This window comes from Grampus griseus (genome assembly GCF_964374135.1).
Source record: "Grampus griseus genome assembly, chromosome: 12".
NCBI lineage: Eukaryota > Metazoa > Chordata > Mammalia > Artiodactyla > Delphinidae > Grampus > Grampus griseus.
The window spans coordinates 64,182,382-64,209,709 of record NC_139006.1 but is presented as its reverse complement, the minus strand read 5'-3'; the positions used below and the strand labels follow the sequence as shown (position 1 = coordinate 64,209,709).

Sequence of the window (27,328 nt, the reverse complement as noted above, 5' to 3'; positions counted from 1 at the left end):
TCTGACCCCACTGTCGAGTTTCCCATAATGCAGGAGCATACCCACATCCCTACGAACATTTGGGTTTTCCGAGTTCTTCTCTTGGGAAGGCAGCGCTGGTGCAGGGAGTAAATCACTTGCAGTGAGGAAAAGAAGGAATGTAGGGGTGCAAGATAGAATGTGCAGGGTCGGGGGGCTCCGTGCATGAGTGAATGAAACAAGATGGGAGTGAGTCACTGTACAGTAGAAAAACATGCCAAGTCAGGTGCAATGGGAAAAAATGACCCTCTTCTATACCGTTGTTTTTTCTTTATTAATATACAACTGCAGAGTCATTTCTGCTTGTGTACGTGTGTGTGCACAGGTATGTGTGTGTTGACAACCCCAGGCTGCAAAGGTTTAGAAATAAGGCAGAGTCTGGCTAAACAAGGCAGGGGGCAGCAGGAGGACTCCCTCCATTAATGGGAGGGTCACAGGCAAAGTTCCAACTAGAGGATGTCCGGGCATGTCAGTCTGAGTTTCCCCAGCATGTCTGCTGCTGGGTCAGCCGCACCAGAGCTGGCCAGCCCGAGACTGCGGCTGCAGCACCAGGAGGCTGCAGGGACCAGGGCCTGAACTCCCGGACTGCAGAACCAGGGGCCAGCTGCTGGTCGTCAGCTCTACAGGGCCCAGCCTGGGCACCAGAGACATGAGGGCGGTACAGCCCCTGCTCCTGGGAAGGCTCATAATCCCAGTCCATTTCCCCTTCTTGGTGCAAAATGTTCTTCCATAGATTCTGTCCATGGCGAGGGCCAAGAGCAAGCAAACCCCACAGACTCAGGGCTCCCGGGGAGCCGATAGGGAGGGCTATCCCTTTAAACAATGGACAAGACCTCTCTCCTTCCTCTCCAAGGATGCCCTCCCAAGTCCCCTGCCCCCAGCCCCAACATATCACCCACATTAGTGGGTTAACACAGTGCTAGGCACTGTGTGGCCACAAGAGGCCCGAGGTGATCGTCCCTGCCCCACAGGTCTTACCACCTAGCTGGAGAGTCACAGAAAAGGAAAAAAACAACTGAAGACAACACGCAGTGAAGCACCATGTGATACGATGCATGCCACCCACGCTGCGGGCTCCAGGGGAGACTGTGGCTCTGGGCTCCAGGAAAAACTTCCCGCAAGTAACAACACGGACGGACTGAGAGTGGGGAAAGCAGGAGTCTAGGCCTGTAAGCTGCTTCCTGGGGCCCCATGAGGGTTGCTGCAGCTCCACAGACCTCTTCAGCATCCCTCTTCAGTATCATATTGGACAAGCATGGTGATTACCGAGCTGGGGTGGAGGCGGGAAGTAGAGCCTGAGACACCAGGAGAGTGTGGTGCATTGTACAGGATGTTTGGAGACCAAAGAACTCCAAAGGCATCTCCTGGGCCAAAACAGGGGCTTCCTGTAAGGCCAGGTCCAAAACTCCTCTCAGACCCAAACCACCAGACTTTGAGGGTGACCTGGGTTTGCTTGAAGAGACAGGAAGTGAGGACCCAAGCACAGATCAAGGGTGGGGCAGGGCAGGGCCCAAGGGAGAAGCAGTCCTGTCCTGGGTGTGTGTGTGTGTGTGTGTGTGTGTGTGTGTGTGTGTGTGTGTGTGTGTGTGTGTGTGTGTGTGTGTGTGTGTGTGTGTGTGTGTGTGTGTGTGTGTGTGTGTGTGTGTGTGTGTGTGTGTGTGTTCAGCATGTTCAGCACCAAGGACAGCACCCCCACATGCTGGTAGGAAAGATGGTGATGGACCCCCAATATTTTAATCTTCCTACAATAGAAAGGCCTGAGGCAGGAGAACAACAGAGCAGAGACCGGAAGACAGAGCCTCCTGAGCGGCACCAGAGCTGAGCTCAGGAGCAGAAAAGGCCGTTCCTTTCACTCTGGAGCTTTCCTGTCTGTCTGTCCAATCTGTCCCTTCTCTCTCTACCCTCATTGTCTTTGAATTAAGACCCAAAGCCCAGGGAGGAGTGGGAGATAATGACTCCCTGTGGCCAAGTATATTTCTCCAGTCTCTCGGCTAATTAATCATGCCTTAGGATTTAAATGGCAATATTATTAGTACCTACCGTAGGCTGGGCCACAGCAGAGCCCACTTCTGGTTGGCTGCCTGTCCAGCATCTGCTAAAGTAATGGGGGCCCATTCAGCTGTCCCTAGCCCCATACCTTGCCCATGCCTCTGTGCAGAGAAAGGATCTCATCTCCAAGGCTCCTCGCTAGGAGGCCTTCTTGGAACTCTCCAGTTGCTGGAGATATCTCCCTTCCTGCCAGCGCCAGACTCAGAACCACACAAGGCCAGGGAGGGAAGGGGCTGAGAGATCATCTGGCCCAGGGCTGACCTAGGAGTCCTGCAGAGATGCTCCCAGAGTGATGAGGTGGATAGAGTGGAAGAGAAAGCGGGTGGGTGCCTTCCCCTGCCTCACCAGACAGTCCTGCCCTTTTGGTTTTCTACCTGAGATTTCCTTGAAAGACTGTGATGAAACAAAAGGTTCTGTACTTTAAAACATTTAACTTTTATTTTAGATAATTGTGGATTCACATCTAGTTGTAAAAAAGAATAGAGATCCCATGTATCCTTTACCCTGTTTCCCCGCCAAGGAAAACCTTATAAAAGCATATAGGTCAGATCACATCCAGGGTACTGAGAGCAATACCCTCTAGAACGCTGAACATCTCCATCGGCACAAGGATCCTTCCTGCTGCGTTTCTGTACCCACCCCCTCCCCTAATCCTGAAGAACTGCTAACCTGCTCTCCATTTCTATAATCCTGTCATTTCAAGAATGGTACAGAAGTGGAATCAGAGTATGTACCTTTGGGGGATTAGCCTTTTTTCACTCCGCATAATTCCCTGGAGATTCATCCAGGTTACTGCATGTGTCAAGAGTTGATTCCTTTTTATTGCTGAGTGCCAGAACTTACTTAACCATTCACCTGTTGAAGGGCATCTGGTTTATTCCCAGCTTTTGGCTATGACGAATAAAGCTGCTATAGACGTTCAAGTCCAGGATTTTGTGTGAACATAAGCTTTCATTTCCCTGGGATAAACACCCGGGATTGCACTTGCTGGATCATATGGTACTTGTAGGTTTAGTTTTATAAGAAACTGCTTTCCAGAATGGCTGCACCACTTAACATCCCCACCAGCCACGTGTGAGTCATCCAATTTCTCTGCGTCTTCACCGACATTCGGTGTTGTCACTGTTTTCTGTTTCTTTTTTCATTTTAGCCATTCTGACAGGTGTATAGAGATACCTTGCTGAGGCTTTAGTTTGCATTTCCCTAACAGCTAACAATGAACATCTTCGTGTGTGCTTAGTTGCCATCTGTATATCCTCTTTAGTGAAAAATGTCTCTTCGTGTATTCTGTACATTTTCTAATTGCAATGTTTTCAATGCTGAGTTTTGAGAGTTCTTTACGTATTCTAGATGCTTGTCCTTTGTCAGATATATGTTTTGCAAAATCTTCTCCCTCTTTGTAACTTGTCTTTTCATGCTCTAAACAGGGTTTTTCCCAGAGCAAGAGTTTTTCATGATGAAGTCCAATTTCACATCTTAGTGTTGACATTTATTGTCTTCATTCATTCACTTTGGAATCTTCCCAATTCTTGGTATGACAAATGATTTTTGATTGTAATCAGGACACTTTCATGTTATGTAATGAGACTGTGAATCTCATTTAAATCTTCTGTTTTAACTGGCTTTTTGTGGTACCACTCTGTCGGGGAAAGGGGGGGTGGGCACGACCTCAGTACTGTCAGTGGAGCATTTGTCGTGGCTCAGTGGAGGTAAGAGTTCCAGGACTCCACATGGTCCCCACTGACCCTGCTATGGGGGCCTCACGACCACCGGGCAACAGTGCAAGTCCCAGCTCTCTAGTAGAACCTCCTCTGACTCATGCCAGCAGGGAGGGGAGGGGCACCTCTATCCTGCTGAGTGGGGGTGGGAGTCCAGGTTCCCCACATGGCCTCCAACAATACCATGGGGGCAGGGAGCTTCTTACCAGCCAGCAGAGATGAAAGTCACAACTTCCTACTTGACCTTCTCTGACACCACACTGCTGAAGGAGTTAGGGGGCCGCATTACAGTCCGGAGAGTGTGGAAGTCCAGGTTCCCACTGCTTATTTGCTTGTGACGGTGGGGATGGTGCTATAGTTTTTTTCTGTGCTGTCTGGCTGGAGTAGAGCAGCTATTGTCTAAAAGTTTTCTATCTTGCTAGACCTAAGCTTCTGTTCTTTTCCTGGATCTAAGCTTAGAGAGAATAGGCTTTTATTGGAACTTTCAAAAAAAAAAAATCTGTGTCCACAGGCATTTCCTGGTTAGCCACATCTTCAGCTTCAAGTCTGGGATACAGGAGGCAAAAAGAAAACCCACGGAGGTCACTCCTGTATCAATACTCAGGTTCCAAGGTCTCTAGCTGGTCTGCCTTCTCTCTCTGTTTCAGAATCTTCTTATATTTGTTTTATACAGAATGTTCAGGGTTTCAGTTGTACTTAGCAGGAGGAATATAGAAAAGAACATCTATTCCATCTTCCCAGAAATAGAAATCTGTATTTTTAACAAAACATTTTGATGACCTTAAGTCTAGTTCACCTCCTCATTTTTCAGAGGAGAAACTGAGGCTGCAGCTAGATGACGTATCTCACCAGTGATGGAAGAGTGAGTCAGAGGTACAGAAGCCAGGACTCACGTCTCCTCACTCCAGTCCTCCAGTCAGATGCCGTTACCATGACAGCATGGCTCCTCCCCATCCATGCCCGGGGATCTGACCTCCTCTACAGACGCCAGCTGCAGCCAGCTCCCCTCCTCCCGGTATTCACACGCGGCTCTAGAATGTTGCCTGTCCACTCGAGAAAGTCTTCTTTCTCTAAGCAGACTCTGGGTACTCTGAGGGCAGAGACCAGGCCACATGGCTCATACCGTTTACAGCGTGGGCTCAATGAACAGCTGCCGACTGCTCTCCCTACAGAAGTCGATCATCAATATTGTTTGGTAAGCGTTGTATCCTGGTTCCTCCAGGTGAGCTGGAGCCAGAAGTCACTCCGAGGACGGGGACAGATGGTATCTTCTGGAAAAGAGAGGCTCACATGCTGGGAGCAGCAGAAGTACACAGATCATGCCATGTTCAGTTTGGGGAGGCTTATTAAGAGGAAATATAGTCTACGTTTATGGTGCTCCCAGAAAAGTAACCCAGGATGGGACAGGACGTGGGAAGCAGTGTGTCATGTCCCACACTTCTCAGCACTGTGGTTTAAGTGCCCATCTCCCGCGCCCCCCGCCCCGCCCACTGTACCCTCCACATACACAGAGACTGCACCCATTGCCTTCACCATCCCGATTCCTGGTTCCTAGCATGGTGGCTGGCACACGGGCCCTCAACGATGACGTGCTGGTTGGATCAATGGATGAAAGAACAAATAAATAATCAAAGGAATAAATGAACCACAACAAAAGGAAATAGCTGCAGGAATGAGGATGCTTAGCTTAGAAAGCAGACTTGCCATGGCAGACTGTGGGGGAGGGGCTAAATAGCCATGGACAAAAGGAATCAAACTAAATCCATCAGCTGGAGTTATGAAGAGGTGGTCTGGGCTGAATCAAAGACCGACATTGTTATCAGTGGAGCTGCGTCACATGCTCTGAGATGCCTTGTGAAGCAGTGAGTTCTCCATTTCTGGAAACGTCCAGCAGCCCAAGGGCCTCATGAAGCAGGGGATCCTGCACTGCAGGGAGTTGGATCAGGTGACCTCTGAGCTTCTTCTCATCCTGAGAGCCCACAACTTCAGGGTTCACTGGAGACCTGCCTAGCTCTGGATTTAATGTGGTAAACGAGATAAGGGGGGGAGGAAGTCAGCCACAGCCCCTGTTGAGTTTCCACTAGAAGTGGAGCATGTGACAATCATTCTAGCCAGTCACCAACCAGTTCTGGCTTCCCTGGTCCAGGCGTATAGTAGGATTCTCCTATTTAGTGTGTTTATGGTTGGGTGGGGTCATGTGACTAGTTCTGGGCAACAAGCTAAGAGTGGAAGTGCTGTGTGTTACATTTAGGTTGGAGCATTGAATTGCCTCCGGTGCTCTTTTCCCTCTGACATGGCAACTGCTCCACCAAGTTGGGTCCTAAATGGATGGCTTAAAGTTACTAAGATTCAGAGCTGTTTGTTACTGCAGCATTTCCTAGGCTATCCTGACTGATACAGGGGGACAGAATTTACCTGTAAGGAACGACAGAGAAAATACAAGCCATGCAAGGTACACAAATGCATGGGGTTGGACAGCAGCTCCAGCAACTCAGCAGGGTGTACAGACACCCCACCCCCCACCACTCTGGTAAAACCCAGCACTAACCAACGACTCCAGCTGTGCCCGCTCCTCCTGTCTAACATCCCAACATCATGGCCAACTTCAAGTCTCTGCTAACACCGCTTCTTCTCTCTTCAACTTTTTCTCTCTTCCCTTCCATCTGGTCAGACATCCTACCCGTTCCTGAAGGCACAGATCGAGTCTCATGTCCTGCAAGCCATCTCCCTACCCGCAGAGAGCACCAGGGCCATTCCTTGGGATGACTGCAGTGTCTGTGCTCAGGGCATCTCTTTGGGGGTCTTACCGTGTGTGTCTTTAGTCTGTTTCATGTTCACTAGCCTCTGCTCTACAAACAGGTAGTGAGCTCAAAGGCTCCAGCTCAGATGTGAGCCAAGCTCACAGCAGGTGGTCAATAAACGCTGAGTGAACAGAGAGCAGTGCCATGAACATACACACGATATTTCTTAATTATTCAGAGAAGCTGATTAAAAATCTGGGCACTTTGACTCAGATATCATTTGTACTGAGTTTTTAGACTGGCTCTGAACCAGATACTATAATTCCTCAAGGGCAGCAAGATGACTGGCAGAAAATTCCTTCTACCCTTTTGGGCCAGAGGTAAGCAGTGCATTTGAGGTTCACCTCTGCCTACCACCTGTCATCTCTTGGGTCACGGTCAATGCTGACATGTAGGATATACCTAACCTGCAGGTTGACACAGGCATCAGGGTATGTGGGGGGAACAGTAGAGAAATCAGGAAAATCCAGACCTGCTGATTTTAGCAGCCATTTGGACCCACTTCATGGAGACACAGAATATAAACAGTGAAAGATGTTTCCAGAGAGGCTCAGAGGAGTCTCATTTTGTGGAAGAGGCATTGGAGTGCACGCCACACCTGGGTCAACATCTGGTTCTTCTGACCCCTGGAACAAGGCTCTTTTCACTCTCTCCTGATGCTTCGATTTGCTACCGGGCATCACGGGTGGAAGAGGGGAATGCCCTTCTCTCCTCACTCCAGGGAGTGTGGGATCACAGCCTGTCAGCCGGGACTCAGGACACCATTTCTGACACATCCCTACCTTTCCCAGGGCTTTGCATGAACCTGCCTGGTAAGACGTGTGCTCATCAGGTTCCCAGCAAAGATCCCATCACTTGCTCGACAGCCAACACCGTGGGCCAACAAGTCCTTCGGTCAGGAAGTCCTTCTCAAGGTCTAATCAGGGGCACTGCTGCTGTCTGGCATGTCAATTTCCTTTCCTTGGCATTTCTGTGCCGATGGAGAAGACCTGTTTGCGCCTGACTCCACACAACCTTGCACACGCCTTCAGCTTCCTTCCCTGAATGCTAAGTCCTGGGCCGGCACCCGGGGATGTCGTCTAAATGCACTGGGCTGCACTCTCTCATTGCAGGTGCCTTCCTCTAAATCATCTCCGGGCACCTCCCCTGTTACAATAAGGTGGAAACTGTATTCCGACCTCCTGAGTAAATGACTAGGTGGCGGACGAACTCTCTTGGAAAGATGCTGCCAGGAGGCCAAACAGTCCCCAGTACAGCCGAGTCCCGACTACAGGCAGTTAACGGGCCTCTTCAGGACTATGTGGAACCCATTTTTTTGTTCTGGACTCTCTGAGCCCCCTCCTTCCATTTCATGGGACTCTACCTACCCTGGCTTACCTCTATGTTGTGCCTCTGAAAGGGTTCAGAGAAGGCAAGGGGTTTTTTTTTATTCATTAATTAAAACAACAAAAATAACCCCAGTGCATGACTAATCCTCAAATGCTGCCTGCACCCAGCTCCTCACTCAGTGCATGGTCTGTGACTCACCACACAGCTTCCTGGGCAGAATGCAGCACCTCAGCATCCTCCTGTGGGCCCCACTGTCCTGGGTCCACGTGCCCGAAGTGGGGCAGTCAGGGAAAGTGCTGGAGCAGTCACCCCACTCTCAATCTAGCCTCAGTTTCCTCCTGAAATTCTTCCCAGGGGTGAATGTGGGATAGTAGAGCTGCCCCATCCTCCCAATGACTTCCAAAAGCTCAGCAAAGTTGGTGTGGCCAGAGGAACAGGACCCGCTAGGGAATGACTGCGTAGACCGGGTCTGAGCCATCTCAGGTATCATAATTGAGCACCTACTGTGTGCAAGGCCCTAGGCTGGGGGGGTGGTGGTCAGGGATGTAAAGGGAGTCCTGGTGGCGCCCAGCTCAAGGCCCACCAGCAGGCTGAGGGGACAGGCAGATGTACATACGGAATATCCTGATCACACCGTGGATTGGTGTGCAGGTGAGGGTGTCTGCCTGGTGGAGAGGGTACAGTGAGGAAGCCGGTGGGTGCTCATATGAGCTGGTCCAGTGTTCCTACATCTGGTGGACCAGGCTGAAGGGGCCCTTGAAGGCTGTATGGGCAGCAGCATCCCGTCAGATATGCCCCCAGCTAAGGCACTCTTCAGCCGGCAGCTCCCTGGTTTCCCCTCCATCAGGGGGCCGCTCCAGGGCAGGGTGGGCAGGGGCAGCTGTCTCTGGTAAATTGTGGGGCTTTCCTTATGTCACTCAAGGGATGCTGACCAGCTTTGATCCCTCCACCGGAGGGCATCAGGAGATGACTGCTTCACGGACTTCCCTGGTGGTCCAGTGGTTAAGACTCTGCTCTTCCACTGCAGGGGGCGTGGGTTCCATCCCTAGTCGGGGAGCTAAGATCCCACATACCGCGTGGACAAAAAATTAAAAAAATTTTTAACTTTTAAAAGAAGATGGCTGCTTCTTGAGGGGACACCAGAGGCTCCTGGAGACGAAGCCCAGGGTGGGTGCTCCCACTGGCAGGAATGTGGATGCGGACGTGAGCCAGCACGGGCCATGGGACAAGGGCAACACCCCAGAGAGGGCAGAGCATGAGAAACAAAGAGGCTGTCCCAACACGGTTGAGCTGCCATGCCAGCCCTGAACACCCTCCCAGGAGGGTGGCGAGAGAGAAAGAGACTTCCGTCTTGCTTACATCACTCTATTGTTCGTACCCTAATTAACTGAGTTATGTCTAGTCAGGCCTTTCATCACCGAACCAAGGTGATGACCTCAGGAGACCTCATTTCAATCCTGTCTCTCCGTGCAGCGCGGGGTACAGCGTCCGGGGCCTTCCAGGAGGGCCAGCCCGATGCCACCACCTCTGCTCTGCCTGCCCGAGTGCCTTAGCTCTGGGCCACCTGAGGTCTGGCCACGCTGTGCACATTGTGTCTCCTGCCCTGCACTGGGCATTCTTTTACACATTATCTTCTTGCCCTTCAGGGGCCATGCTCCAGGCCACTACAAACACTCCCCAGCAGAGGAATCTATGAAAACTCCCTCCGCAAACACCCTGAACTCTTGGGCCCGCTGAGCTTTCCTCGGCTCTAAGCAGCTTCTCACGGCACAGGGTGTGACCTCACCAGGACTCAGGCGGAGCAGCCTTCCCGCTTCCCCCAGCTGGCTCGCCGTGTGGGGACACCACGGGCTCTGAATCCAGAACACACAAGGCACGTGGCACGTGGGGCTGAGGCCGTGGCTGTCCCTCGGTGCCCCGGCTACTCTTCCGCTTCTTGGAAGCAGATGTCTCCCCCTTCCTCCCTCTGAGACGATCAGACAGACTACACGGGGGAGGTGGGAGTGCCAATGGCCCCATGGCCTGTAGGAAACCCCTACTATGAAGCCCTCGTGTTCCGGGCACATCAGGGAAGTAAAGCGGGTTTACATCCTGAGAGCCCGCCTCACCCTTCCTGGGGCTCGTCCCCTATAATGGACTTATGCTCAGTTCCACCTGCCAAGAAAGGACCTAACAGGAGCCTTTTACAATTTCTTCTTTAAGTTCAGTTGCATTTCGTTTTGCATTTCATTCAGCCCCTGCTTACCCCAAGCCAACTGTTCAGCTGCTTCTAAGACGGGAGTCGGGGTCGGCTGGTCTTCATGGTGCCAGGGTACCCCTTCCCACAAGCCCCCGGCCCTGGCCACCACCCCACCCACCCTCCTCCAGGGGGTGAAACCAGCTGTGAAAGGACAGCTCAGAGTGAGGCAGGCAGATGAGAAGCAAGTGGGAGGATACGCCAATCTCATCCCCCTGGAAACCTGTCCAGAGTGATGGGAAAATGGGACCAGAGAGAAAGGGTGGGGAGAGGGGACCCAGAAAAGAAGATAAAGGAGTGAGAACAAAAAGGAAGACCCTGAACGATTCCAGAACCAGACACCTACTGACTAAATAACAGAGAGCTGTTTTTTCAGTCTCTCATTTACCAGCCTCTTATGTCCCCATCCAAGACTTTCAACCCTTCCCTGAAGCTCTCTCTCTGATTTTTGAGTCCCCAAATCCAAGTCCACCTTTGCTGCTGAAATGTTAAGAGAATCTTCATGTAGGAAACCCCAGATAATTGGCAGACACTAGTGACAGTGCCCCTGACGTGTCAGGCCTTCAGCCAAGGCTGGAGGGGTTTAGGGCGTATAAACGGAGTCCATGACCAAGCACCAGCAGTCTAGTGGTGAGGACAAAAGACCTGCATAGAAGGCTACCTACTACAGGAAGACAAGGTAAAGGGCCGATGAGGGGACGGGACAGGCAAAGACCTGGGTTCAAGTCCCAGCTTGGTCAGGTCATGACACCTCCATGGACCCCAACTTCCCTGTCTGTAAATGGCATGGAGAAGCTAGAAGGATCCTCAGAGGCCGCCGAGTCTCCTGGTTTTTGTATGAGGAAGTTGAGGACACAGAGGACTGTCACCAGGTTTGTGGCAGAGCACCCCACCCTGGCTTTATCATGGCCACCTACTTAAGAATCAACGAAACACACACACAAGCATCTCATCATGTGACAGAACTGTCCAGGGCAGCTGCCCCGACACCACCCCCCCATGGTATAGCAAAGCCCTACAGCCTAAGAAAGATCTGGAACTGAGGCCACGGCCCACCTTCCCTCACGAAAGAATAGAGAAGAGTTGGTTTCATCAGCACCATGGACTGAAGTCAGACACAAGCAAGTGGGGCCAGGCGATGTGTCAACACAGGTGCTTTGGAACTGGGAGCAAGTTACTGCGGAAGCCCATAAAGCCTCCCTCATCTCTCTGGACAGGGGCAGGGGGAGGCTGGACTGCGGGTTGGGGATAGACGGAGTTTTCGGTCTCTGATCCCATCATCTCCCACAGGTGGGATGAGGTATCAGCAAGAACAGCTCGACAACCAGAGGGTGTACGGGACCTGGGGGTCACCAGGGACGGCTCTCGAGGAGCAGCTGCCTCCTTCCCTCCGGGCCACACGACCCGCACAGGCGCCCCCTCGGGACCTCACAGGGAAGCAGCAGGGGGAGAAGCAGCGGACTCCAGCCTGGTCCCAGGAAGCTGGTTGGCTTCCCTCACACCCACAGCCTGCCCCTTCCAGTCCTCTGCAGACCTGGAGCAGAAGCGATCTCCAGAGTGCGCCCCCACCCCACCAAAACCCTGGGACCCATCATCATCGCTGATGTGCGAACCTCCAGTTCACTCATTTTACTGCTGTATGATATTCCACCGCAAGGATGTATCACAGATCACTCACTTTATTGCTGTATTACAGTACATTGTAAGGATATATCACGTATCATTTGTCTATTCTCCTCTCAACGGATCAGTAGTTGTTTACAGATGTTTGTTATTATAAATAATGCTGCTACTAAAAATAAATCTTATGAATCTATGTGTTCTGGGCAGGGAGGGCTTCACTGTGGGCTGCATATCCAGGGAGAACTTTCCAGGGGGCAGACTGCACCCTCCCCTGTCCCATTTCCCGCACTCCCACATCACCACCTCTCAGGAGCACCACGGTGAACAGCCCAGGAACCCAGACAGACAAGACCTCGATGACCCCCAGATGGAGCACGGAGCTGGCTCCCTACCTGCTGCAGGGGGGTTCGCCCTCGGGAGAAAGAGTAGCTGCAGTCCAGCTGATCACTGCAGTCCGCCGTCCACTGCAGGGGAGAAAGGAGTGGTCAGTGATGGCTGGACACACAGGCTCATCCTCACTCTGCCCTGGCCCTCCAGGCACGGTCCCGCCCTGCTGCAGTAGAGCCAGTAGGAAATCCTGCTCAGCCATTTTCGCAGCCAAATCTTTCTGTACCAGCAGGTCCCACTTGGCATCTCCCAGTGCCACATGGAGGTGGCCCTTTGGCGTATGTGTGGGGAAGGCAAACTCATTTCCTACCACCTAAGCCCCCCGAAGTGATGAAGAGCAGCTACCTTCCAAAGCCAACCGGACAACACAGAGGGTAAATATGAGTTTTGAGAAACCAGCACCATGTCTGACCACCTAACCACTCTTCAGCCCACTAGCCCCCTACAGTGTCAAGGCTGGAGCTAGAGGAGAGGCATGTATGTGTGGATCACACCGTACACCCAGCCCCAAAGTACGGTGGACCTGTGGACTGACAGGAGAGCATGGCATCGGGAAGAGCCCCAGACTGGCCATCAGAAGCCCAGTCCCACCACCGACCTCAGGGGCCTCATGTGCCCCGAAGTGTGATACGACAACTACCAGTGTAACGGTCCTCAAACCCTGCCACGTAGGGGGTCTCTGGGTCCTAATCTCCACCCACTGAATCACTCGCTGAGGGCAGCAACTGTCTTCTCCATTTTGACAAGCTTTCCAAGGGATGCACCAGAAGTTTGAGAGCCACTGAAATCCATGTAATCTCCCAGGCTTCATTTGTCATCTATAAAATGGGGACAGCAAGGCTGGGTGACTCTGCAAGGTTGAAATGAAGGGACTTTGTAAGCTACACAAAATCTATATATAAAGTAGTAGTAAGAGTACAGCTCTTCCACGGTAATGTGTTATCTATATATATGGTGGTGCTTTTATTATTGTGTTAAATGTTACGTGGCTCTCCAGCTCACGTTGAACATTGATCTGGACCTACACCTGTATGATTCATAAAAAGCAGAGGAGCCCAGTCTCTCTCTGTTTGACACACTTGGTCAAAACTGTGCGTGAGTGTGGATGGCTCAAAGCCATCACCGTCCTGGATTTGTGAAACCTTGGCTAGACACACCCTCCCCCGACTGTGGGTCAAGGGCATGACCTTTGTATAGGAAAGACATTTTATTACAACGCCGATGATACAGGCTGGTACAAGTGTACTCTACAGCAGTGCTGGCCAACGAATAGGAACCGCAGACATAATTTTAAATGATCTAGTAGCCAGATTTAAAGAAGAAAAAAGAAAAATTAAACTTAATAATGCATTTTATTTATCTCAATATATGTTTATCTCAATAGGTAATTGATATAAAAATGATCAATGAGATATTTTACATACTTCTCTCCATACTAAGGTTTTGAAATCTGCTTAAAGCAGGTCAATTTCAAGTGCTCAAGAGCTACATGTGGCTAGTGGCTGCCCTATTGGACACCACAGCTCAGTTCGAAGGAATTGGCAAAGGCAAGGTACCAGTCCCAAGAGAATGTGCCCTCAGAGCCACTTCTTGCCCATCCCGGCTCTGTACTGCAGAGGGGCTGAACCCTGCAGACTCAGCTGGGTTCCAGCTGGGCTGGGCCAACGGGAGACAGGAAGAGAGAGAAGCCGCGGTGCTTCTCCCCCATCCCTCTATGCTTCAGGCAGCATTACCAGCAATGACTGGGTCTCCTTCAAGGCTCCAGCCTCACCAGATGGGCCCTCTGTGCATGACCCCTAACGCTGGGCTCTGGCAATACCATCTCCTCCCTTTGTGCCTCAGGCCTAGAGGTGGTAATGGCTCCTTGTGGCTGTTTAGTTTCTCAGCTCTTTTATTATCTGGGTAACCAACTCCCTGGGTTAAATTCCCTCTGTCTGGATATTTGTAGTCTCAAAGCATCTCTGCAAAGGTATTTATTAAATTATAGGAGAAGAAAAGGGAAAAATGAGAAATCTATCAGACACCACCTGAAACCAAGTGATCAAGGATAATATTATCTGTAATAAAACATATTACCACCGTGGACTTCCCAGCGTAATGCCCTGAGAAGGGCCATGTCACTCTTGAGGTGTTCTTGCCAAAAATGCACGATCTCAAATATGACCGTGAGAGAATATCGGGCAACCCAAACTGATGAACTTTCCAGAAAATAAATGACCAATACTCTTCAAAAGTGTCAAGGTTGTAGGGATAAGAAAAGACCACGGGAGTGTCACAGGTTGGAGGAGAATAAGAAAGCATGACAATTAGATGCAAATTTGAATCTTGGAACAGAAAAAGGGCATTAGTAGATAAACTGGTGATATTCAAATAAAGTCTCATTGTACCAATGTTAATTTCTTAGTTCTGATCATTGTACTACGGTTATGTAAGATATTCATATTAGGGGACAGGTACATGGGAACACCCTGTACTATTTTTGCACCTCTGCTATGAGTCAAAAGTAACTTCAAAATAAAAAGCAATCCAGGGACTTCCCTGGTGGTCCAGTGGTTAAGACTCCGTGCTTCCACTGAAGGGGGTGCGGGTTGGATCCCTGGTCAGGGAACTAAGATTTTATACACCGCGTGGCACAGCCAAAAAAAAAAAAAGTAATCCACATATGTATATATGTGTTTATATATATATATTTGTAAACTATTTGAACTACTATGAAAACAATCCCTCTGCTTTACTGCTTTCTATACTTGAGTGGCTTCTCCTTTCCTGGTTGGAGGCTGGCTGACAGTGGGGAGGATGGTCAAGGCACGCAGTGACTACCGGCCCGGAGAGAACTAGATCCTGCACTTCTCGTTCCGTCCCAGGACAGCCTTGCAGAGAAGGCTTCCTCCAGTGGGGCATCCCAAACACTTCAACCCCAGCTGCATACCGCTGACTTGACGTCTCGCACAGAGGTGACTCGAGGGTGGGCACACCTCCTCCTGGGGTCAGCGTGGTCCCTGCGTGGTCCCTGGCAGGGCAGGGATGGGGTGCCACGCTGGCTGCTCCTGACAGGCGGGCACAGAGGGGCAGCCGAGGCTTTGTGACAGCCACGTGCCACCTCAGCCCCCTGGCTAGGCTTTCCCAGAGCGATTCCAAGCTCCGATGAGACTGCTCTGCTTTGTCAAAGGTCATCCTTAACTTTACGCTGGCCAACCTTCCTGAGCGCCTTTGGTGTGGGACCTGCCACCGGCGCTCCCTTCACAGGGGAGGTGAGATGTGCAGTAACAGTAACGCGGCAAGGGGGAGGGCGAGGCTGAGAAGGGACAGTGTGCTCTCGGAGGGATTCCCTAGGGAAGGAAAGCAGTGGAGCCCGGATCCCTGGAGAAGAGTGAGCCCGAGTGTGGACACGGCAGGGGAACACTGGCCAGCTCAGGGGCAGAGGGCAGCAAGCAGGACTCTCCCGCTAAGCGGTCAGAGACTCTTCCTGGGTGGAAAGAGTCCGAAGGCTTCTGTTAGGGGAGGGCGTCATCAGAGCTGTGCTAGAACAGGCTGAGCTGGCCCGGAGTGTGGGTGTGGGGAACCCACTGGTTGGGAAGCTAGAGTCCAACATCCAGGTTTCCACTGGGAGAGCAGGCAGAGACAGAAATGAAGAAGTGGCTCTGAGAGCATCATACAGTTAAGCAGTGAGCAGAGGGCTGATGTGTTTAGGAAAGCTAGCAAGATAGTAAAGTCTACAGAAACCCACCCCACAGACCCAGCCATGGCCCCCAGGGAAAGCTTCTGGGGGAGGGAGTGTGGTCCAGCTGGGTCCTGCTTTCCTGACCCCCGGGGAGGAATTAAATGTGAGTCATTGCAGTTCTCCCAGGAAGTTGTAACACTGGGCCCGTGCGGCATCCAACCCTCCAGCCACATCCGCTCTCTGCTGCTGCCTGACCCTACAAGCCCCTGGGAGCTCTCCCGTCCCCGTTCAAAGCTCCTCCCTGCTGCTGGGATTCTGCTGCCCACGCTCTTCTTTCTTCTTAGGCTGCAGTCACCACCACCTCCCTCCCCTTTGCCTTTTCTGAGCCCCGCCTAGAAAAGTCTCCAGACACAGACCTTCCAGGAACCGTCCTTATCTGTATGAGATGATTCCAGAACAAGAGAAGGGCCCCCTTGGGGGACACTCTCCTCGGTCCTGCCCCTATGCCTGGTTCAGCCAGGGCATTTCTCCTTTGAGGTGAAGGGTTTACAGCTGGGAGCAAGTTCTCTGGGGGGTAAGGTGGCCCCTCCTGAAAAGGTCGTTGAACACAAAGAGGCAGGAAAAGTGGGAAATCTGTATGTATGGGAACAACGAACATGGAAGTCACAAGAGTGGTTTTGGGTCTTCACCATAACTGCTATAATTTATTTCTTAATTTAAAAAGATGAAACAAAGATGGCACAGGGTTAAGGTTTAATAAACGGGAGTACAGATGTTTAGTCTGTACTCAAAACAGATGCTTATTCTATTATTCTCTGCTTCTATCGGTACACTTTAAATACTTCATGCTAAAAGAATTAAAATCTTATTATCAGTCATTTGCACCCCAGGATGGACAGTATTTTTGGAGCAGACTTGATGGAGGACAGAGGAAGTCACTGAAAGCTGAGGGAGGATGAGCGAAAAGGGAAAAGCCCCAGGCTGGGGGAGGCTGAACGTGCTAAGGATAAACGTCCCCCTCCGGTGGTGTCTGAAGTCCCCGGGGCTCGTCACTCCAGACATCAAAGTGTATCAAGGCCAGAGCCACACCGTCAGGCTGAATCAGCACAAGAGGAGAGGAAGAGATCAACTGATAAAACCAAACCCATAAACAAACAGATGTGCAAATGGGAACTTAGTATGTGATAAGGACAGTGTTTCACATCAGGGGAAAGGAGAGACCATCAATAAACACAGGGACTGAGACAACTAGCGAGCCAGCAAGGAAAAAATGACCCTAGAATCTGCCTCCCAGTACCATGCACAACACATTCCAAGTTGGTTAAAATCCAAGATACAAGTTTTAAACTCCATCAAAGTCTAAAATTTTGTGTGACAAAAGAAATCACAAACACAATTAAAGACAAGTAAGAAGCCACTTGCAACATGTGTAACAAAGGACTCATCCCCAGAAAATATAAAGATTTCATTTAATCCAGGCACTATTCTAAGCCTGCTACTTACATTAACATTTACTCCACATAGATCCCAAGGCCCATGTATTACCCCCACTTTGCAAATATGGAATTTGAGGCATAGCATGGTTAAGTAACTGAGCCAGGGTCACACAGCCAAAAAGTAGCAGAATGAGTAAAGGGGATAAATAGGTATTAATTCAAAGAGCCAGTCAAAATGTTGGAAACTCAATGTGACGTATAGTCTTGCGTTAGATGTTGAACCAGAAATTTTTTATTGTAGTAAACTATACAAAATTACCATTTTAAATATTTTTAAGTGTACTGTTCAGTGTCATGAAGTACATTCACACTGCTGTACAACCACCGCCACCATCCAGTACTCCAGCTCCATCCGTCCGCAGCACTTTTTCATCCCAGACTGAAACTGTCCCCCTCAAACACTAACTCCCCATCCCCCCTCCTCCAAGCCCCTGATACCAACCATTCTGCTTTCATTCTCTATGAATTTGACTCTTCTACATGCCTCATAGAAGTGAGATCATACAGTACTTGTCCTTTTGTGTCTGGTCTATTTCTCTTGGCATAAAGTCCTCAAGGTTCATCCATGTTGTAGCACGTGCCAGGATTTCCTTTATTTTAAGCCCCAGTAATATTCCTCTATGTATGGACCACATTTTGTCCATCCAGTCATCCACTAATGGACACTGGGGTTGCTTCCACCTTTTGGCTATTGTGAATAATGTTGCTATGAACATGCTGTACAGGTATCAGGTCACGCCCTTGCTTTCAGTTCCTTTGGGTGTATACCCGGAAGTAGAATTGCTGGATCATACAGTAATTCTATGTTTAATTTTTTGAGGAACCTAGAATTTTTTTTTAACTTTTGCTATAAAGGATATTATTGAGAAAACTGGTGAAATAAAAGGTCTATAGATTAAATAATTGTACTGTATTAATGTTTATTTCCTATACTGTAATTATAAGAGAATGTTCTTTTTATGGGGGAGTAATATTCCGTTGTATATATGTGCCACATCTTCTTTATCCATTCATCTGTCGATAACGGATTCACTTTGTTATAAAGCAGAAACTAACACACCATTGTAAAGCAATTCTATTCCAATAAAGATGTTAAAAATAAAAAATAAATAAATAAATAAATAAAATACCATTTAAAAAAAGAGAGAGAATGTCCTTGTTCTTAGGAAACGCACAGTGAAGTGTTTAGAGATAAAGGGGAAATCTCTCTCTGTACAGAATCTATTGATCAATTGATCTATCTATCTATCTATTGAGAGATGAGAGAAAAAATATAAATGTGGTAAGATATTAACACTGGAGAATCTGGGTGAAGGAATTCTTTGTCCTATTATTATAATTTTTATGTACATCTGAAATTATTTCAAAGTGAAAAATTATTTAAAAAGCCATCTTATCCACGGCTTCTTAATCAAGGGGGTGCCAGGACCCCGAGGGGAGCGATTCGAAGGTCTAGTGGGAACCACTGCTCTCACCCAACGTCCTCTTTTCCCGGCGAAGGGCCTGAGAGGAGATGGGGACAGCCTCCAGATGGGAGTTTCTCAAAGTCAGGAGCTTGTTCGACTGCTTCCTCTGGGCTGGCACAAGGGCTTACTGACCAGGAGAGGGGGAACAGAGGAGGTGGGAGCAGAGACGGGCTGGCAGCTCACGCTCTCCTCCACAGTGATACTCCAGGAAAACCTTGTGTGTGACGGGGAGGGAATGCTGCCCAAAGGCTGAGATTTGAGAGAGGGAGAAAGGCTTCTTGCTCCGCTCTTAAGACACACTAACTAACTAACAAGAAACCCACACACCTTCCCTGCTGTGGAGGCAGCTTAACGCAGCGATCAGGAGCTTGAGCTCTCGACGCAGCGAACGTGAGTTCATATTCCTGCTCTGCCTCTTACGCTGTCCCTTGGGAAAGTCTCTTCCTCCCTCAGACTACCTCCCCCAAGCTGTGATAATGACAGAAGCTGCCAGAGCAGAGGTTAAGCGTATGGCACCTGGAGCAAGATCAGCTGGTTCAAACCTCACACCGACCGCATACGCCCTGTGTGACCTTAGGCAGCATATTCAACCTCTCTGTGCCTCTGTTTCCTCTCATGTATGCTGGCAACAGTAACAGCATCTTCTTCACAGCATTGTGACGTAGAGTAAATAAGTTACACAGACACCCCTCCGTGTCCTTTGGTAGCTCCTCCTCATGGCCCCAACTTCCTTTTTTTTTTTTTTTTTTTTTGCGGTAGGCGGGCCTCTCACTGTTGTGGCCTCTCCCGTTGCGGAGCACAGGCTCCAGACGCACAGGCTCAGCGGCCATGGCTCACGGGCCTAGCCGCTCCACGGCATGTGGAATCCTCCCGGACCGGGGCACGAACCCGCGTCCCCTGCACCGGCAGGCGGACTCTCAACCACTGCGCCACCAGGGAAGCCCCGGCCTCAACTTCTTAGAGCTCAATCTTTGACCCTCTTGTCTAAGCTCCCTCACTCCTTGGGCTTAAAATGCCACCTACATGCTACTATTTACAAGTGTGACTCTCCAGGTCATTCCCCTCTTCTGAATGCCACTTTGTACATCTAACTGCTTGATCAACCTCTCTGCTAAGACATCCAATACTACCTTAAACCTTTCACATCCAAAACCCGAACTCTTGACCTTTGCTCCCCCAATGCTGCTCTTCCAGGGTCTTCCATCTCATTTCTGGAAAGTCTGTCCTTCTACAGGCTCAGGCTACTGTCAAGGTCATTCATTAGAAAATCATGTTATCTGTGCCTTAAAGTATGAGAATCTGACCACTTCTCACCACCTCCACGGTGCCACACAGCTCCAATTCACCATCACCTCTGACCCTGACCAACCAAGGACTTCCTGGTCCCCCTGCTTCCTTTCCACCCCGCCCCTTGCTATAGCCTATTCTCCACACAGCACCCAGAGTGGTCCAATTTAACCAGTGATACCATGTCCCTCCTCTGCTCAAAACCTCCTGGCGTCTCACCGATGAGGCCCCACAGACCTGGCTCTTTGCTCCCCACCAGACTGGTCCCAAAGCTGTTCATCAAAGTGGGGTCCCCACAGCAGAGCTGCGCCCTCAACATCCCCTCTGCTTGGAAGGCTGGCTCCTAAGTGACCTCAACTCTCACCTTCTCCAAATCTTTGCTCAAAAGTCTTAAGTAAACCTTTCAGACAGCCCAGCACCCCGCCCCTTCTTGCCTCCTTCATGTGCATCACCTTCTAACATCTATTTTCTTCTTTGTCTATCACCTGTCTTTCTCCAACTGAAAGTAAGAGCTAGGAGGACAGGGATTATGGTCCATTCTGTTCATGACTTTATCCCAGAGCCTGGAATGGGGCCTGAATTAACCATTCTTAGCTATAATTATATTTCACTATTTAGCCAACAGTAACTGGCAGGTTTAAACAATTATACTTTATGCAAAAACCACCAAATAATGTGTAGGAAACCATGCTAAATAAACGAGCAAGCTAAAAGTGACATGTATGCTATAAGTTCAACTCTTGAAAGGTGTATAAAGAAAAAATAATACACAAAAATTACACTAGTTTTTATCATAAAATTATGGTGGGGACTTCCCTGGTGGCGCAGCGGTTAAGAATCCGCCTCCCAATGCAGGGGCCATGGGTTTGAGCCCTGATCTGGGAAGATCCCACATGCCGTGGAGCAACTAAGCCCATACATCACAACTGCTGAGCCTGTGCTCTAGAGCCCGCGCGCCACAACTACTGAGCCTGTACACCTAGAGCCTGTGCTCCGCAAGGAGAGAAGCCACCGCAGTGAGAAGCCCACGCTCCACAACGAAGAGTAGCCCCCGCTCGCCGCAACTAGAGAGAAGGCCCGTGCACAGCAACGAAGACCCAATGCAGCCAAAAATAAATAAAATAAATAAATAAAATTTAAAAAATAAATAAAGAGCTAAAAACATTAAAAAAAGAAAAATTCTTCCTTTAAAAAACAAAATTACGGTGGGCTTCTTTCTCTGTTCTCTGATTGTCTCTGTTTTTCCAATTGTTGCTTTAAAAGTAAAATAAAAATTTAACCTATTTAAAAAATGGCTGGTAATCAGATTAAAAAGTGCTCAAGCTCACTAAAAATTGAGGAAATGCAAATTAAAGTGACAAAAGACCATTTGTCCCAATACACTGGCGGTCCTGTGAATAATGCAACAGGCGTTTGGAGAGCAATTTGGCAACAGCTATTAAAACTGATTCTACTTCTCAGCGTCCACCTAAAGAAACGGTTTTATATGTGCAGGATGAGGCATGTTCAGAAGTATTCACTGAAATAGCTTGTATTTCCAGGGGAAAATCTGGAAATAATCCAAATGCCTAGCAATAGGTAAATGGTTGAACAATGGGACACCCATACTATGGGCAATTGTGCAGCCATTAAACAGAACACAGCAGCTGTACAAGCCTGGAGGAGTCCCCAGGGCATACAGCTATGGGGAAAAGGTGAGTTATTGAACAAAACATATTCACCAGCCATGATATATGATTGTGAAATAATATATTTCTGTAAGTCGTATTTTACATACACACACACACACACACACATACACACACAAACACACACGTAAAAGCACTGAAAAGGTGAGGAAGTTAACTCATCATTCCAGTGGGAGGTAGGGTAAGACAGTGGAATGAGGACGTAACTAATCAGCATTTGAATTCTTATGTACCATGAGAATATATGCATACAGTACTTGTGTCATTAAAAATAATTTTTTTTTAAATAAGGAGAAGAATGAGTCCCCACATTCACACCCCACAGGTCCCCTTAAACTCACTTCTGTTAAGCCTTTCATAGGCGGTCCACCATTGATCGCTTCCTCCTATGAGCAAAGATGACAGGGAAAAAGGATTCAAAGGACAGGAGGAAGTGAGAGAATGGGATAAAAGAGGGATGAGGGAACAGTGAACAGGGAAGGCAGAATGTAAAGAAAAACGTAAAAAGAAAGAGAAGGAAAAACATTGTGAGAAGGCGACATCATGCCAATCTGAATGCATCCTACATATATGCATGGTCGCATCTCTCTTGTGAGGTCTCTGTGCGTGAGACAAAACCCAGGACTTCCAAGTGCCTGAGAGCATCAAAAAGAACTACAGGAAGTTCTCTTCACCCTCACTGCTCTTCATTTGACTTGCAAACAAGCATTCAGTGTAAAACACGCTTTCCTTAAATGTATCCACTCCTTACAATGGCCCTACGTTCTATCCTTCCAAGGGAAGGCAGCTGGACATGGAGGGGTAGGAAGGCCGTCAGACAAGTCCACCTGTAGCTGTGGTCGTCAACCTGAGCAGAACATCAGAGTCACGTGGGGGTGGATGAGAGGCCAATGCCCAGGCCCCTCCCCCTTCCACTCAACTCTAGGGTGGGATCTGTCCGAGCTCCAGAGCAATTCCAACATGCAGCCGGAGCTGTGAACACTGCGTTGATGATCCATCCGCTAACATCAGAAGTGCCAAACTACCCCACACATAACATCCCCATCTCTTCCACAAAAGGTTAATGGCCAATGAGATCTGGAATCCTAACTCTCATTCCACAGGGGGAAAAACAGACTAACTTCCCAACAGCCTGTTAGTCACAGCCTGTACCGAGCATGGAACCAAAAGTAGGTGGGGAAGGGGTGGGCACCAGGGCTCAGCTCAGCCACCACCAAGCAGTGGGGTTTGGCCATTTTCCATCTCTGTGTCTCAGTCTTTTCTCCTGCAGAATAGGGCTATAATCCCCCTCCTCCCAAGGACAGAGTGAGGACAGCTCTCAGGATGTGCCTCTGGGGACTTGGAATCCACTGGAGGACAGGCACTTTTGAAATGTGTGGGTGTGGGTGAGGGTGTAATTTGAAATTGGTACCCAAACATGTTGGGAAACTTAGAACATACATTCTCTTGGTTACTCTTGTAGGAAAAAAAGGACACTTTTCTGTCTCTCTCTGTTTCTTCTCTCTCTCTCTCCCATCCATCCATCCATCCATCCGTCCATCCATCCATCCATTTTTCTTTCTAGTTATTGATGGGGGAGGGGTGGGGGAGAACACAACTTCACAAGCATCGTGAGGTATTTTCTTCCTGAGTGTCAACTGTCATCCCTCAGATCCTAAAAAATGACCTCACCCACTGAAAGGCAACATTCTTCTCCACTCCCTCAAGTTTTCTCAAGGTTTCCAAGATTCTTAACAATTTTCTCTCCCAGAAACATCAAAACACCACCACAGACAGGCAGCCCAGGACATTCTCTGAGGTTTTTTATTTTTGTTTTTGTCTTTGGCTTCCATTTAAAATACTCATCAGATTAAATAAAAACAAGCAAAAGTGCTTTAGCAGAAAGATTTCCTGTAAAGCTGTGTCAATAGAGATTGTATTTTTTTAAAGAAGTGTGTTATAATAACACATCTAACCCTGGCCTTGCTTAGAGTTGCCACAGCTGCCCCCTCCCCTGGAGTCTGGACCCCAGCTGTATTTGGGTTGGGGAGGGTAGTTGGTGGGAGCAGGACTGAAACATGTCCCCCTCGGCCACCTGCACACAGGCGGGTCCTGGGACCCTGCCAGGTGCTCGCATTCTCCCAGGGAACCTCAGGGAATGCAGAAAGTTTAAGGAATGCATCTAGATGGTACAAATGTTTTCCACACTCTGCCTCAAGCCAACATCTGTTTAACAGCCCACCCAGATGTGGACATCCAAGCGTGGTTAGGTCCAACCAATCCCAGGAGCAGAAGCCGGGAGTGCAGGGCCCAGACTGAGGGCACTGCCCCATCTGCTCTATATCCTGAAAGCTCAGCTGTCCCCACAGGGGGCTCAGAGGCGCTGGGAGGGCCCCTCCTTCAAAAATTCTCCCCGATGGCTGCTCTGGGAACAGAAATCCTATCACTCACAAAGCATTCCTCTGGGGTGAAGCTGCACAGCTTCCTGGGACCCTTGTCCTGCAAGAGCCCATTTCACCTGAAGGAAATTTTGAGGGATGCCCTGCTGGAGGCCACCAGAGTCCACTCAGTGGGGGAGGCAGGCAGCACACATCAGGCTAGGCCCACGCACCCATCCACAGGGCCCAAGCCAAGGCCAAGCCCTCTCACCTATTCAAGGCCATTGCGCCAGGAAGCGGCCCCTCTGCCTTGGACCGCTCCCATCAACGCACAGCTCATTGTTAATGCTCCCGTTGTGACCTCGCTTCCCCCAGAACCACACGCCTCTCCCCTTTACGGCGAAACTCCTGTAATACAGGGAGGACCTGCACTGTATTATCCTCCCATCTCAAACCCATCTCCTTGACCTTCACCCCCACCACTGGACCGTCACCCCTCCCATCAGGGTCACCAACGGCCCCAGTGGCTCCTTTGGGTGATTCTCACTCCTCCTCCCCAATGCCCTGCAGCAGCAGTCAGCCGCCCCCCCCCCCCCCCCGCCTCGAAACACATCCTCCCCAGGGCTTCCAGCACCCAACTCTCACCTGGATTTCCTCCTGCCTCACTGCCAACCCCTCTTGGTCTCTTTTGCTGGTCCCCCTCACATCCCCGCTTTCTAAATGTAGGCAGACCCCAGGACTCAGCCCTTGTACATCTGGTCTACCGACCCCTCTGCCTCGTTGAAGCATCTCCTCTGCTCTCCCTCTTTTTCCCTCTGCTCCAGCCACACCGGCCTCCTTGCTGCCCCTGGAATAACTCTGCCAGCTCTGGCCTTTGCACGTGCTGTCCCCTCTGCCTGGACTGCCCCTTCCCCAGACATCTGCAAGTTCACCTCTCCACCTCCTTCGGTGACATCTTCCTTGACATCCCATTTAAAATTGCAAACCCCTCCTGACCTTCATCACTCCCCACTCCATTTTCCTGATTTATTTTTCCCCACAGCAGTTGCCATCCACCACTGGGATAAGTTCCACGAGGGCTGAGCTGTTCATCTCTTTCACTCACTCCCAGGTACCCAGTCCTAGGACCGTGCTAGACACAGAGCAGGTGCTCAATACACACTTGTAGAATGAATACTGAACGGACTACAGGCTCACACTACCTGTGATTGTAGAACTTCAAGGACGCCAAGGAAAGCATCGATTTCTCTCTCAGGGCAGATCTTGCCTTCCTCACCCTCCAATGGGGATAAGGTGTGGACCAGCAAGGCTTCACAATTTCCCAGGTCCACTCCTGGTCCTGAGTTCCAGGAAAGCCACAGGTTCATTCTGGCTTTCTAAAAAGTGGGAGGGTCTGGATCTTCTGCCCACCCAGAGAGCGAGCCAGCCAGCTGCACTTGGCTTTTCTCCAAAGCAGGGCACCCATGTCAACTTCTCTACTTGACAGAGGAGCCCCAGGCTTGAGGGGGACAAGTACAAGAGGTGGACACTGGGGCCCAGACCCTGAGCAGAAGAGACCCCCCCACCCCCCGAGCCTCTGGGTGCAGACAACACTCTGCCCCTCTGTAGTTTCGGAACCTCTTATCACCTTTGACCTTCCAACATTCCTGAGGCAGCGGGATCATCCCCACTCACCAGATAAGAAAGCCAAGCCTCAGAGAAGTTGAGGGGTTTGCCTGAGGTCACACAGGCAGCTAGTAGTTGGAACCAACTCTTGAACAAACATCTACTGAGCATTTAACATGTTCAGCAAAGATGCATGTGACGTGGTCACTTCCCTTAATGGATCACACTCTACTCAAGACGACTCAAAACTCCCAAATCTCGACCCACAGTCTTTCAGCCGAGTTCACCTTCTGCCCAGGATCAGGGCTGCCACAGACTGACCAGGAGCAGGGAGGCCAACCTGAGAGTCTGGTCTGAAGGCTTCACGTGTGTCACGAGGTCTGGCACACAGGGCCCTGGGGGACTGTCTGAGAGACTCGATTCTTTGGCGCCAACAACTGCCTGTATTCGCCATCAGAGGAAATATTCACAAGTGATAGACTTTTGCTTATGTGCCCTTTGGATAAGCGACAGTCGCCACATCTCTTTTAGAACATGAGCTTGTGAAGGACAGGGAGCGGCGCCTGGCACACAGCAGGGGCTCAGTAAACCCATGTGTTCCATGAACTGTGAGTCTGGCTGGGCCGCAGCCACCCAGTGGGGTAGGACCGGGTAGAGGTGGTTCAGAGGGGCTGGGAGCACACAGCCAGGGGCTTCCTGCCCGGATCCCACGCTCTGCTGGGTGCGGCCAACCACACCTTGGCAACCTAGGGCCAGGCGATCAGATGCTGCCTGGAATTAGGGTCCCTTACCCTTATTACCCCACTTTGAGCTTCCGAGGCCCCGTACCTGCCCAGGCCCTGCCCCCTCCCGGGCAGCGCTCACCTGGGAGATGTGGGACTGCGTCTTCTCACTCTCGCCGTCCCCCTCCGTCTTGTCGGCCAGCAGCCCCTGCACCTGGTACTCAAGCACGTAGCTGTCGATGAACCGCTCAAGCTCCTCGATCTCCTGGGAGCGGCTGCTCCCGGCCTCGGAGGAGGCCGATGCTGCTGAGGAGTTCTCCATCCCTCCCGCTCGGGGGCCTGGGCTGTGGATACAGAGAACAGATGGGCTCTGTGAGACACAGTTGGAGGCAGAGATGAAGACCCCACTTGAGAAATCCTCCCCTGCCCAGAAGCAGTCCCTCATCCAGCCTGCTGTCTTGGTCTCCCAACATCCTGAGAAGTCAGTGGGGTGCCAGCTCGCCTTTAGTGTGAAGAGGATGCTGTGATCCCTCCTGCGTGGGGAAGGAGACTCGGTCCCAGAGAAGGCAGGTAATTTGCCTAATTGGCCAACACAGTAACTCATGCGATGTTGAGCGTTAGTCCATACCCGGACCTTACCACCCAGGAAAAAGCGGAATATGGACCCAGTCTACAAGTTCAACCCTACTTCCCAACTTGGAGTTAACAAAATCCACCACAAAGCAGAATAAAACAGACCACAGGCTTCTAGGTCTCTGACCCCAGCATTGAGATGTACAGGGGTCCACAGACACAAACCCTCTAAGGGGCCTGGGCCTCTAAGAAATACCTCCTTCTAAAGAGACATTTTCTCTTTGGACGCCAGGCTATCCTTAAATGAGGTGA

The 27,328-nt window shown here is 50.1% G+C and overlaps 1 protein-coding gene across 2 annotated transcripts in view; it reads right to left on the bottom strand.

Annotated features, from left to right (window-relative positions):
- The window catches only part of CTIF (cap binding complex dependent translation initiation factor), a 230,860-nt gene extending 204,094 nt beyond the window's left edge, over positions 1-26,766 (bottom strand). For both annotated transcript variants that reach the window (XM_082668483.1, XM_082668484.1), the window contains exons 1-2: positions 26,586-26,766; positions 12,167-12,238 (exon numbers count right to left, since the gene is read on the bottom strand). In XM_082668483.1, the coding sequence (XP_082524609.1) occupies positions 12,167-12,238; positions 26,586-26,765 (252 nt within the window). In that variant the 5' untranslated portion in view covers position 26,766. The remainder of the gene's footprint in view (positions 1-12,166; positions 12,239-26,585) is intronic.
- Between the last annotated feature and the right edge of the window lie 562 nt (positions 26,767-27,328).